The sequence below is a fragment of the Rhincodon typus genome, chromosome 21 (assembly GCF_021869965.1).
Source record: "Rhincodon typus isolate 14 chromosome 21, sRhiTyp1.1, whole genome shotgun sequence".
NCBI classification, from domain to species: Eukaryota; Metazoa; Chordata; class Chondrichthyes; order Orectolobiformes; family Rhincodontidae; genus Rhincodon; species Rhincodon typus.
The window spans coordinates 1,654,067-1,668,326 of NC_063352.1; the positions used below are offsets into that span (position 1 = coordinate 1,654,067).

At 41.3% G+C, this 14,260-nt stretch overlaps 1 protein-coding gene across 1 annotated transcript in view; it reads left to right on the top strand.

Moving 5' to 3' along the window:
• The window catches only part of smg1 (SMG1 nonsense mediated mRNA decay associated PI3K related kinase), a 170,708-nt gene that overhangs the window by 104,870 nt on the left and 51,578 nt on the right, over positions 1-14,260 (top strand). Inside the window, exons 35-38 of the mRNA XM_048609660.1 lie at positions 5,446-5,626; positions 8,909-9,070; positions 11,796-12,013; positions 13,361-13,515. Coding sequence (XP_048465617.1) covers positions 5,446-5,626; positions 8,909-9,070; positions 11,796-12,013; positions 13,361-13,515 — 716 coding nt within the window. The remainder of the gene's footprint in view (positions 1-5,445; positions 5,627-8,908; positions 9,071-11,795; positions 12,014-13,360; positions 13,516-14,260) is intronic.

The following is a 14,260-nucleotide window of genomic DNA, read 5'->3' on the forward strand; positions in this document are numbered from 1 at the left end:
GAGAAGAAGTTCCTCTTCATCTCAGTCTGAGATTGGCATCCCTTTATTCTGAGACTGTGGCCACTAGTCCTAGGCTCTCCCATGAGGGGGAACATCTCAGCATTTTCCCTTTCAAGACCCTTAAGAGTCCTATATGTTTCAATAAGTTCACCTCTCATTCTTCTGAAGTCCAATGAATAGAGATCCAACCTATTTGACTTTTGCTCATAAGACAATCTTTCCAGAACAGCAATCATCCTACTGAGCCTTCTCTGAATTGTCTTCAAAGATTATATCTTTCCTTCAATAAGGGGACCAAAACTGCTCTCAGTGCTCCAGTTGTGGCCTCACCCATACCTTGTACGGTTGTTGTTTGTCTTCCCTGCTGTCGGACTCCAATCCATTTATAAGTACAGTATCTCAAGTTCTCGGGGTTAAGCTCTACATTCAAGGATGTTTGTCACTAATAGCTGCTTGACTGAGTAGTTTCCAGTATTTCTTTCTTCCATCTTGAATCCGGCTGTAAGAAACTCAACAGTTAGTGCCAGTGTTTGAATAAGTTTACCTGATGGTTATTTCTAGATGCCATCTGTTGTAGAATGTCTTTGTTTTTTTCAGTAAAGACATCCAGTTGGTCAACAGCATTTGAGAAATAAGACCATGATCTTGTGTGTATTGCTCATACTCTGGGAAAATTTGAGTTATCAAAAGGCAAAGATGACCAAGATTCCTGATACTGCAGGAGTCCATTGGAGCAAGTAAATGAAACTTCGAATAATTTCTCCCCAGCACTTTTTAAAGTTAACCACCTCAGAGAAAAGCTGGCTTTACATTTGGCTTTCGGATGGATTTGCTAGCTCTGATTTATATTCCCATGATACTGAGAAATCGGGATCTGGATTCTGAATGGAGAAACAAACAGCAACCATCCAAAAGACCTGTGACTTCAGGGACCCATGTGTGTTTCTTAAATTTGTGACAACCTCTGGAGAGTGGATTAGTTAATTTATTCCATCATGGGATTTGAGCATCTCTGGCAAGGATTTGCTGACCATCCCTAATTGACCTTGAACTGAGTGGGTTGCTGGGCCTTTTGAGAGAGGGCAGTAAAGAATCAACCATATTATCGTGGGTCTGGAACCGTCAGTGGACAAAAATTGAGTAAGGAGGGGAGATTTGCTTTGTTGAAGAACATTAATGAAAAAGATGGGTTTTACAATAATCAATGATAGTTGACATGGTCATCATCACAATTTAGCTTTATGTTCCAGATTTATTAACTAAATTCAAATTTAACTAGCCACTTTAATGGTATTGAACCCATATCATTCACCTGGGCATCTGATTTACTGTCCGTGATGTTGTCACACGCTGCCACCTTCCCTATATTACAACAACATTATGTAATCTACCAGTAGTTCTGGATAAAATCCACTTTTCTGGAAAGTCACCTGGTACCACAGAGATTGGTAGCAATTACGAGCCTTGGAATTACACTGGTGAAGAAAAGTTAACGCTGGGATCACTGCTGGATAAGATACTGGATAAGATAGCATTCATTTTAACAGTGCTGTCTTTGCACAGAGTGGCTCACACTGGCTGAAAGGAAGGCTTTGGTCATTCCAGGAGAATTTGAAAGGCATCGCTGTTAATTGTTTTTTTTTCTTTTGAGCAGTGGGTTGCCAGGAAAATAGGAATTAACTGTTGTTGGCTGTTGATTTTGGTAGCAATTGGGATTTCCATGGATGTAGAGTTAAAGTTGACCATTTTTCAGACAGGTGTAAGGGCCAAAATTACTTAATGTCCTTGAGGCAAAATACCTCTTGGAATGCATCATGGAGTCAGACTTGATGTGTAAATTCGTATTGCTGACCTGAAAGCTGTAACCAGATTAGTGTTTTTTTTTTCAGAAAGGAAAATTTGTTACATCAAACTCTTTGACTAGGCTTCACATTTTCTGAAAATTATGCAATATCTGGTGTGAAAGGGAAAATCGTAGATTTCGATTGCTTATTAATGATCTGTGAAATTCTTTATGAATTGTTGATGTCTACAGATAGTGAAAGCTTAGTGGATTGAGTTGAGGTGACTGACAATCTATAGAGAGTTGGCTTTTTTGTATTGATCCACGTTTCTGCTGGAACCTGATGCACATAAAACTGAAAAAAAAAAAAGTTTTATTACTGAAGCTCATCTGTTTGTGGTGAAATGTAGTGGGGAAGAAATCTCAAGATACTCGAAAGCAGATAACTCAGCAGTTCTTGTAGTATCTGTGGAGAGTAAGCTGAGTTAACACTGAGTCCAGTCACCCTTCTTCAGAACTGATAGTAATGAGGAAAAGGTGATAGACACGCTGAAGACAGGTGTTGAGGGGAGAGAGAGCGAAGGGAATGAGTAGAAAAGTGAAGATGGAGGCCACAGAGAAACGAAGGCAACAAAAGGCCTGGTTGATAGTAAGCCAGGGAGGAAGAAATGCTGATAATGGGGACCATGAGTAGGTGAAAGTAGGCTGGCTGTACTGAAAGCAGCCACGTTATGACAGGGCCTCGTGTGGCTGAAGGACATAGGTATTCATGCTCTAAAATTATTGAATTTTTTTTCATTCACTTGTGGATGTAGGCATCGCTGGCTGGGCCAGCACTTATTTCCGACCCTTGTCCTTAAGAAGAGCCCTTGCTGGTGAGGTGCCTTCTTGCACCATTGCTGTCCATGTGCTGTAGGTTGGCCCATAATGCCCTTACGGAGGGAATTCCAAGATTTTGTCCCAACAACACTGAAGGAACAGCGATTATATTTCCAAGTCAGGATGGGGAGTGGCTCGGAGGGGAACTTGAAGGTGGTGGTGGTGTTCCCATGTATCTGCTGCTGTTGTCCTTTTGGATGGAAGTGGTTGTGGGTTTGGAAGGTGCTGTCTGAGGATCTTTTGGTGAGTTTCTATCATGCATCCTATAGATAGTATACACTACTGTTACTGAGCATCGGTGGTGGAGGGAGTGGATGGTGCCAATCAAGCGGGTTGCTTTGTCCTGAATAGTGTCAAGCTTCTGGAGTGTTATTGGAGCTGCATCCATCTAGGCAAGTGGGAAGTCAGAGTCAGAGTGACTCGGCGTGGAATCGGGCCGTTTGGCCCAAACTGGTCCATGGTGCCCACTCAGCTAGTTCCAATTGCCCGCATTTGGTCCATATCCCTCTAAACCCTTCTCATCCATGTACCTGTCCAAATGCTTTTTAAATGTTGCTGCTGTTCCTACCTTCATCACTTTCTCCTGTAGCCCATTCCAGAAACACAACACTCTGTGTGAAGAAGTTGCACTTCCAGACCACCTTAAATCTATCCCGTCTCACCATAAACCTATGCCCTCTAGTTTTCTTTTCCCTAGGGAAGGGGAATTGAGTATATGCATTCATCCTATCTATGCCCCTCATGATTTTATACACCTCAATAAGGTCACCCCTCATTCTCTTATGTTCCAAGGAATAAAGCCCTATCCTGGCCAACCTCTCCCTATAACTCGGGCCTACTAGTCCTGGCAACATCCTCTCTGTAAACTTTCTTTCACACTTTCCAGTTTAACTACGTCTTTCCTGTAACGGTGACCAAAACCGTACGCAATACTCCCATGTGCAGCCTCACCAATGACTTGTACAACTGTAACATAACGTCCCAACTCCTATACTCAATGCCTTGACCGATGAAGGCCAGCATGCTAAATGCCGCCTTCACGACCCTGTCCACCTATGACAACACTTTCAATGACCTATGTACTTGTACTCCTAGGCCCTTCTGTTCCACAACACTGCTCAGTACCTTAACATTAAATGCTAAAGTCGTACATTAGTTTGACCTCACACTTAACTGTATTGAATTATATTTGCCAATCCTCAGGCCACTTCCCCATCTGATCAAGATCCCTCTGTAATTTTTGATAACCTTCCTTACTATCAATGATACCTCCTAATTTTGCATCATCCACAGACGAACTAATCATGCCTTGTACGTTCACATCTCAATCATTTATGTAAATAACAAATAACCAAGGTCCCAGCACCAACCCTTGTGGCACACCACTAGTCACAAGCCTCCAGTCTGAGAAACTGTCTTCAGCCATCACCCTCTGCTTCCTGCTATCCAAATGTTGGTTGATTCTGTCCCTCAGTATCCTCTCCAGTAACTTGCCTACCACTGATGTCAGGCTCACTGGCCTGTAGTTCCCTGCCTTGTCTTTGCTACCTTTCTTAAACAATGGAACAACATTAGCCACCCTCCAGTCTTCCAGAATTTCACCAGTGGCTAGAGGTGAAGCAAAAATCTCTACAAGGTCCTCTGCATTTTCTTCACTAGCCTCCCACAATGTCCAAGGATGGACTTGATCAATCCCAGGGGATTTATCCACCTTAATGCGCTTTAAGGCTGCAAACCCCTCCTCTCTGGTAATGTGTACGTGGTCCAAACAATGACTGTGGCGATGTCTCCCAGAAGTCTGCTGTGATGACTCAGCTGCCCTCTGATTTGCTTTTCATCACACTCCTGACTTGTGCCTTGTAGATGGTGGACAGGCTTTGGGGAGTCAGAACACTCATCATGGTATTCCTAGCCTCTGACGTCTTGTAACCACTGTCTTTATGTAATGAGTCCAGTTGAGTTTCTGGCCAGCGGTAACCCCCAGGATGTTAGTGGGGGATTCAGTGATGGTAACACCATTGAATGTCAAGGGACAGTGGTTGGATTTTCTCTTTGGTGATGGTCATAGCCTGGCCTTTGTGTGGTGCAAATTATCGATATTGAGTCCTGAAGGTGAATGGTCCCCAAGCGAAAATGAACAGCGGTTCTTTTACACTGAGCTTCGCTGGAGCAATGCAACGTGTCTGAGAGACAAATGTTGGCCAGAGAACGCGGTGTGTTGAAGTGGCAGGCAACAGGAAGCTCGGGGTAATTTTTATGGACAGAATGTGGGCATTCCACAAAGTGATCACCCAGTCTCTGCTTCATCTCCCGAATGTGGAAGAGACCACATTGTGAGCAGTGAATATAGTAGAAAATAGTTGCCCTTGAGTGATCAGAATACAATTTGTTAACAATGGAAGGGAAAACAATCTTTGTGCAATTTAAAATGAATCTTTGTGGATTCAAGTCTGTCTGGTTATCGTGGTGACAGCATATTTCCTTTAAAAACATGCCTGCAGATGGGGTGATGGGTTTGTTATTGTTCATGTTTACTTTTGATTTGAAATTGCTCTTTGCCTAAACAGCATTGTATCAGCGTTATAAGGTTTCTTGTGTATCATCATTTTTCCTGTAGCCCCCTCGATATTAAACCTTTAGAATATTTCCTACATTCAAAATTACTTTGCAAAATGTAATGCAATTTAATCCACTGACCTGGTTAATATTTTAACCCTTTCATTTTGGAAAGTAAATTTGTAAAATTCAACTCCTTTTAATGCTGTATATTGCTACCTTTGCAGGTTCACGTGGATGGTGAAGATCCCAAGGTGATGCTTAATAATACACCCACCAAGCAAAGCAATGATGATGTCATTGTTATGGCTACTCTGAGGTTGCTAAGATTATTAGTGAAACATGCTGGTGAGCTCCGAGAAGGCTTGGAGCATGGTCTAGCTACCACTCCCACAGCTCCATGGAGAGGCAAGTGTGAACTCGCAACGATATATGTCCCCTTACATCACTGCTGATGATGAGTTTTCTGTTTATGCTCTGAGAATAGATTGAAATGTGTTCAATATTTGGGCAACCTTGTTATAGATTGAAATGATGCTAGAACAGATTAAAATTTAGATGTGATGTCTTATCAAAGTGACAATGTAAAGTTTCTACATTGACTACAGTTCTTGGTACTGTTCTGATTTGCATGAGAAATTTGCAGCTACATATTGAAGGTTATTGTAATGCTGTAGAGCAGGCATCAACGTACAAATTCTCCAAGTTTATTAATATCTTGTAATTGACAAATTAATTTCAGTAAAGGTGCATTCTGGTAGGAAGAGCAAAAGAACTCTGGTACTACCTAACTAGGCTGGAGGAGCAAATAGATTTGCATCAATCATTAGAAGTAGCCAATGTTATTTTAAAAAAAAGCATGTCAAGTTTTGAGGGATAAAACCACTGCTTTTCTGTTCTGTGTTAAACTTGTCTAAAATCTTCATTAGACCACACTGTACGTGGTTCTGGTCTCTACGCTCTAAGGAATTGGCACACAGAGGCTCAGTGGTTAGCACTGCTGCCTCACAGCACCAGGAACCCAGGTTTGATTCCACTTTCTGGCGACTGTCTGTGTGGAGTTTGCACATTCTCCCCGTGTCTGCGTGGGTTTTCTCCGGGTGTTCCAGTTTCCTCCCACAGCCCAAAGATGTGCAGGCTGGGTAGATTGGCCATACTAAATTGCCCGTAGTGTTCAGGGGTGTGTAGGTGGGTTAATGAGGGATTGGTCTGGGTGGGATGCTCTGAGGGTTGGTGTGGACTTGTTGGGCCGGAGGGCCTGTTTTCACACTGTAGGGATTCTATGATCTGTGATCTAGAGATTGTCTTTGAGCAAATCTTGAATAAACTTAAAGGTCCTTTCTGTGAGAGGGCATTGAGGTGAGACTATAAATATAAGGTGCACACTGAACAGTTACGTAGGAAATCTGGAACAAGCTACTTCACCAAGAGTATAGTTAGAATGTGAATTTTGATCATGAGGAATAGTTGATGTATTTAGAGTCAACACAGTGTGGAGATGGAGGGGCACAGCAAGTCAAACAGCATCAGAGGAGCAGGAAAGTCAATGTTTTGGGTTGGGACCCTTCAGAACTGGGTGGGGTGGGGGGAAGGGGAAGGGGAAGGGAGCTGGGAAATAAATAGAGGGAGGAGGGAAGGGGATGGGGAAGGTAGGTGGAATGGTGATAGGTGGATGCGAGGAGGGGATAGTTAGAATTGGTCGGTAGGAAGGGTGGGGCGGATAGGTGGGGAAGATGATGGAGGGGTTGAGTCAGGTCAAGGAGATGACAATCCCCACTACCCCCGCCTGCATCCACCTATCGCCTTCCCACCTCCACTCTCCCAGCCCCACCCCTCCTCCCTCTCACCACCTTGACTTGACACAACCTGTCCATCTTTTCTCCCACTTAACCACCCCTCCCCCCTCACTGACCAATCCCCACCACCTGCACTCACTTATCACCGGCTACCCTTCCCCTGCCCCACCCCTCCTCGCTCTAAATATTTCTGAGCTCCCTTCCCCTCCCCATTTCTGAAGAAGGGTCCCGACCTGAAACGTCAGCTTTCCTGTTCCTCTGCTGCCTGGCCTGCTGTGTTGCTCCAGCTCCACACTCTTATCTTTGCATCCAGCATCTGCAGTTCTTGCTATCTCTGAGTGATATATTTTAAAGAAGGTTTTATAGATTTGATGGAGAGAAGAATAAAATAGTTTGTTAATGGGGTGAGATGAACAGGCTGAAAGGAGGCTTGTATAGCACAGAATTACTGATGTGCATCTTGGTGTCTCTTATGTTGTACATTCCAGACATTGTGTTTTGGACACAGTATAGAGAATCTCACTTTCTTCTTTTAAATAGTAATGTAACCTTGCAGCATAGTAAATGGCATTATAATAGTGCTACAGAGTTGAACAGAAAACACGTATTTAACTTGCTGCATATGTCACTTGGTCTCTTGTGATCTGTCAGATTTTGTGTAATTATAGGATAAAAGCTAATCAGACCCTTGTTTAGGCTATTGGCTACACATTTACTAGGAGTGATAGATTAGCACAAATAATAGGTAATAAAATCATGTATAGTAACTTATAGAAATTAGCATATATGTTCTGGGGTCAAAAATAACAAACACTGCTTGATATTTCAATGGTCTGAAGCTGATATAAGAGCCAATGATTGTAACTTGTAGGTTTTTGTGAGACTGTTGGTGTCTCTCAAACTTAACTGGATGACCTCAGAAGTACTGGTCTTGGAGCTTGCTTCCTGTAAAATATCTGTAGTGCACTTTGAAACTCAAACATATTAGACCCAGATCCTATCAATGACTTTCACTACAGTTTTGGGCTGTGTTTCTGCCTCAGAGTTTATTATACAGCAATCTGATTCCGTGAACTGAATATAGAGAAGGTAACAGGAAATGGTTGTGAAAATACTAATTGAAAATAGGTAATAGCTATAACTGCCTCCCCTGAATCTGTTTGTCATTATTTTAGAAAATCCCTTTGGACTCAATGAACAAAGACATTATGTAGTAAAAAATGCTTAGAAGATTAATTGCCTTTCTTGTGGGAATTTGAAAGTAATATAAAGCCTATAAATAATTGTGTTCAAAATATATGCGGAGTTCCTCGAGCTGAAACGAGATGAAACTTCACAGCAGTCATAAGGCCCTCTGAAGACTGGCAAAAAGCAGCAGGTTTCAGCAAAAATTAATCACTGCGAAATAGGATAAAATTTACAAGTCTCTGGTTGAAGTGATTCCTAGAGACTAATTAGGTGCATAATTCTGTCTTGCACTCAGTTGAAGAACTGACCACTGTTGAAGTGGTATTCGATCTCAAACATATCCCTATAATTTCTACGTATCTGCAGCAACTGAATGAACAGATGTCTTGTGCACAAGGCTTGTCTTAGCCTTAAGTTAATACTGTTTCTTTTAATTATTTTTCAATAGAATGGTAGTCATTGAAATGTGAAACTGTGCAAAAACCTATCAGAACAGGCAATGTCTACCACTTCTATAATGAAATAAGAAATCATTTGTGCAGTTTTCACTAGAACTGAAATTAGAAAAATCTTGATTGTATTTTTGTATATTAACAAATCATATTTTTATTGATAATGACTTGAATGTAATCAATAATAATTAAGCTTTACATTGTCTCCACATGTCTCTGCACAACATTTATATTTAGTCTGGCCTTTGTTTCAGGTATTATTCCACAGCTGTTCTCACGCTTGAATCACCCTGAGGTTTATGTACGTCAGAGCATTTGCAATTTGCTGTGTCGAGTAGCTCAGGATTCTCCTCATCTTATCCTGTATCCTGCTATCGTTGGCTCAATATCACTCAGTGGTGAATCCCAATCCTCTGGTAATTAACATTTCTGTCTAGATCTTAACCTACTGTTAGCAAGGTCACTGCTAAAATTATTAGAGCTGTTAACGAATAAGTGTTCAGTTTACAGAAACCTTAACTTCTTCAAAGAGAAGCAACCCTTAATTACTTTAATCAAGAAATTATTTTTCTATACATTATAAAAGATGGAATACCATAAATGTACTTTTTGTTTTACTTTACAAACATCCCATAAATATTCCATTTCCCCTTCAGTTTTTCTTCTCTTGGGTATACAGGATGTTACAAGAATGGTGTAAGGCTGTAGCCTCCTATTGAATAGGTAAATGCCCTTTTTCCTCTACCACAGTATGAAATACTTTGTCACCATGAGCGAGGTGTCAGGGACCTTAATTCTATTAGTTTTAAAATAGTGATGGAAAAGGATAGACTTGATCTAAAAGTTAACGTTCTAAATTGGAGTAGGGGCAATTTTGACGGTATTAGGCAAGAAAATTCAAAAAATGATTGAGAGAGGCTATTCACATGTAAAGGGATGGTTGGAAAGTTGGAGGCTTTCAGAAGAGATAGCGAGAGTCCAGAGACAGTATGTTCCTGTTAGTGTGAAGGGCAAGGCTGGTAGGTGCAGGGAATGCTGGATGACTAGAGAAATTGAGGCTTTGGTCAAGAAAAAGGAGGAGTATCTGTCATGTATAAACAACAGGGATCAAGTGAATCCCTACAGGAGGGTAAAGGCCGCAGGAGTACACTGGAGGGAAATCAGGAGGGCAGAAAGGGACATAGCTTTGGCAGATAAGGTTAAGGAGAATCCAAAGAGATTCTACAACTACATTAAGTGCAAAAGAGTAACTAGAATAGGGCCCTTTAAAGGTCATCTGTGTCTGGAACCGCAGGAGATGGATGAGATACTAAACAAGTATTTCATGTCAATATTTACTGTGGCGAAGGATATGGAAGCTAAAGAACTTGGAGAAATAAATAGTGATAGCTCAGTGTCCATATTACAGGTGGTGGTGCTGGACATCTTAAAATGCAGAAAGGTGGATAAATTCCCAGGACCTGATCAAGTGTATCCCAGAACTGGTGGGAAGCTAGGGAAGTGATTTCTGGGCCCCTTGCTGAGATATTTACATCATCACTAGCCATGGGTGAGGTTCGGAAGACTGGAGATTGGGTAATGTGGTGCCATTATTTAGTGTTAGGAAGCCATGGAACTATAGACCAGGGAGCCAGGTGTCAATGGTGTGTAAGTTGTTGGAAGGAATTCTGAGGAACAGGATTTACATGTATTTGGAAAGACAAAGACTGATTCGGGCTTGGTGTGTGGGAAATCGTCTCTCTCCAAATTAATTGAGATTTTTGATGAGGTCACAAAGAAGATTCATGAAGGCAGAGTGATAGATGCTGACTGTATGGACGTAAGCAAGGTGTTTGACAAGGTTCCGTATGGTTAGACTGGCTAGCAAGGTTAGGTCGTATGGAATCCAGGGAGAGCTAGCCATTTGGATACAAAATTGGCTTGAAGGTAGGAGACAGAGGATGGTAATGGAGGGTTGTTTTTCAGACTGGAGCTGTGAGCAGCAGTGTGCTGCAAGGATCGCTGCTGAGTCCACTGCTTTTTGTCATTTATACAAATGTGATTTGGATGTGAATACAGGAGGAATGATTAGTAAATTTGCAGATGACACTAAAATTGGAGGTGTAGTGGACAGTAAAGAAAGTTACATCAGTACAACGGGATCTCGATCAGATGGGCCAATGGGTTGAGGAGTGGGAGATGGAGTTTAATTTAGATAAATATAAGGTATTCCATTTTGTTAAGGCAAATCAGGGCAGGACTTGCACATTTGATGGTAGGGTCCTGGGGGGTGTTACCAAGCAAAGAGACTGTGGGGTGCAGGTTCATAGTTTCTTGAAAGTGGAGTTGTAGGTAGACAGGATGATGAAGAGGGCATTTGGTACACTTGCCTGCATCAGTCAGTGCATTGAATATGGGAGTTGGGATGGTATGTTGCGGTTGTACAGGACATTGGTTAAACCACTTTTGGAATACTGTGTTCAGTTCTGGTCTCCCTACTGTAGGAAAGATGTTAATTTTGTAAATCTTTTCTGAACCATTTCAAGGGTGTTGGAGGGTTTGAGCTGTAGGGAGAGGCTGAATAGGCTGGGGTTATTTTCCCTGGAGCATTGAAGGATGAGGGGGTCCTTCTAGAAGTTTATAAAATAACTTGGGGCATGGATAGGGTGGATAGCCAAGGTCTTTTTCCCAGGGTAGGGAGTGCAAAACTGGAGGGCATAGGTTTAAGGTGAGAGGAGATGGATTTAAAAAGGACCTAAGAGGCATCTTTTTCCACACAGGGTGGCGTGTGTACGGAATGAGCTGCCAGAGGGAAGTGGTGGAGGCAGGTACAGTTACAACACTTAACAGGCATCCGAATGGGTGCATGAATAAAAGGGTTTAGAGGGATATGGGCCAAATGCTGGCAAATGGGACTAGATTAATTTAGGATACCTGCACAGATGTGTTGAACCGAAGGGTCTGTTTCTATGCTCTGACTCTGAGACGAAATAAACTTGTTGCAATTGTGCCAAATGAATTTTAAGTAGCCCTTAGCATGAAGTCTTGGAGTATATGCGGAGAAAGCTGCTTTTTAATGGCTAATCTAGGTTACTGCTTTTTATATTGGTTCAGCTTCTTTCCAGTTCACATGTAAAGAAATTTGTACCACTTCTTCTTCAGGAGCCAAACTGTCATCTGCAATTCCTACCTTGCTGAGTAATATCCAGGCTGAAGCCTTATCTGGAGGCGAGTGTGAAGAAAATAGTCCTCCTGGATCACAAGACAGTATCAAAGATGAACAGAAAACTTGCTTTAATGAAGATCAAGCAATGATGCAGGACTGCTATAGCACAATAGTAGATAAGCTGTCATCAGCAAATCCTACCATGGTTTTACAGGTACTGTGAATGTTGTCACTGAATTGCAGTAAGAATTATAGTTTTTTGTTTAGATGCTTTGATTCCACAGACTTTCCAAAACCTTCATGCTCATGTCTCTTACAATCTGAACAGTGAGAGAATTGAGGGTTATGGGGATGAAGCTGGAATTTGGAGTTGAGGACTATCAGATAAGCTGTGATTTCTTCTGAGTGACAGAGTAGACTGGATGGGCTGAATGGGCTACTTCGCCTACATCTCACTGCTTTGTCACCAAAACCTGTCCAAACCTGGAACTTGGTCAACTCGGAACAAAGAAGTGAAGATGTGCTATTACCTTCTGGTGGCTGCTAACAAACAACAGGATGACAGCATCCTATGGATTTTTTTAAAAATAAAATCATACTACTGACGAAACTTGAAAGCTAAGCTACTTGGCACAGAAATGTCTGCTGCTGAAGTGCGTGATCCTGTGAATTGTGTTCTGGAAAATATTAGCATGTGTCATAATCTGCAAATGCCACCAGTCCGATATTGTATCAAATCAGAATGGCATATCTTTACCTACAAAAAAAAACACTGCAGACCGTGGAGAACTGAAATGAAAACAGTGTGCTGGAGAAACTCAGCAGCTCTGGCAGTACCTATGGAGAGAGAGTGTTAATATTTTGAATTTGATATGACTTGTCTTCAAAATTTCAGACCTGTTGAGTTTCTGCAGCACTTTGTTTTTATTTCAAATTCTCCACCTTCCCTTCAAAGTTATTTGTTAATTAGTAGAGCAGCCTCAGTTGTTGGCAGTTGTGTAATTAGTCATGAAGCAATATTTAGTAACTTCTTTCCCCCTCCAAAACTGGGCATATGACAAACTTTCATATTAATAACTTACACGCAACAGATTTTGTGCGCCAGTCTTAATGCCTCTTCATAACCCGTTTATGCCCACTGTGCTTGAAGATAAATTATTTGCACTCCTGCATCACTGTCCAAGAATTAAAATCTGGGTGCCAGCTGCTAAAGGTGGTGGATATTAACTGAGATGCCAACAATTCCATATTGTTGAGTATATAGTTACATATGCAGATTTACACTGATTAATTCTGGCTATACTGGGTAAATGTCAAAACCCACAAATACTTACTTTAATCTTTTACAATCTTGCAACCCTGGATTTGTTTGAAAAGTGAGGGTTTTTTGTTTAAAACGTGAGGGTTTTTTGTTTAAAACTGAAGTGATTTCTGCAGTTTGTGAAATGACTGAAATAAACTTACAAAATGAGGATTTAGTGCTCACTTGTTTTTGAATTTCTGGTGCTCTGTCATATAAGATTTTAATCTATTTTAACTTCTCAATATGCTGGTACTGTAGGTCCAGATGCTGGTTGGAGAGTTACGGAGAATTACTGTGCTGTGGGATGAGCTTTGGCTTGGAGTTCTTCAACAACAACACATGCATGTACTACGACGCATTCAGCAATTGGAGGACGAAGTGAAGAGGGTTCAAAACAACAATACTCTTCGCAAGTAAGTGTTTCAAAGCTAGATTGGATCGACAAAACAAGTTAAACAATTTGTTGTATTAGGAGCACAAACCTATTCAATTCAGACTTTTATGGACCCAACCACAGTGCAAATAGAATTGGAAATGTCAACATGTTAGTGCATTATTAAAATATTGCTTTGGTCAGTTTGGAATTCTTTGTGTCTAAGTTACATTAATAACATGTCAAACCTTTTTTCCAATGGGAGTCATCTATGATGAACAGAATTAATATAGAGAATATATTGTCATTAATCTTTAGTTTTGAAAGTGATTTTATTTGAAGGATGTCGATTATCCCAATGTTATTTATTCATTCATAGTATGAGGGCATCACTGGCTAGCTCAGCATTTATTGCCCATCCCTAATTGTCCAGAGGACAGTTAAGAGTCTGGAGGGTTTGCTGTGGGTCTGGAGTCACATGTAGGCCAGACCAGGTAAGTATGGCAGTTTCCTTCCCTCAAGGACATTAGTAAGCCAGATGGGTTTTTCCCAACAATTGGCAATGGTTTCATGGCCATAATTAGACTCTCAATTGTAGATTCTTTATTAAATGAAAATTCCACCAACTGCTGTAGCGGGATTCAATCCCAGATCCCCAGAACATTACCCGGATCTCTGGATTATCAGTCCAGTGATAATACCACTAGGCTATCACCTTCCCTGTCTGCTGGAATTGTTAACTTGGTGACTCAGGCACATAATAAATAAGCTCAAAAACTGTTTCA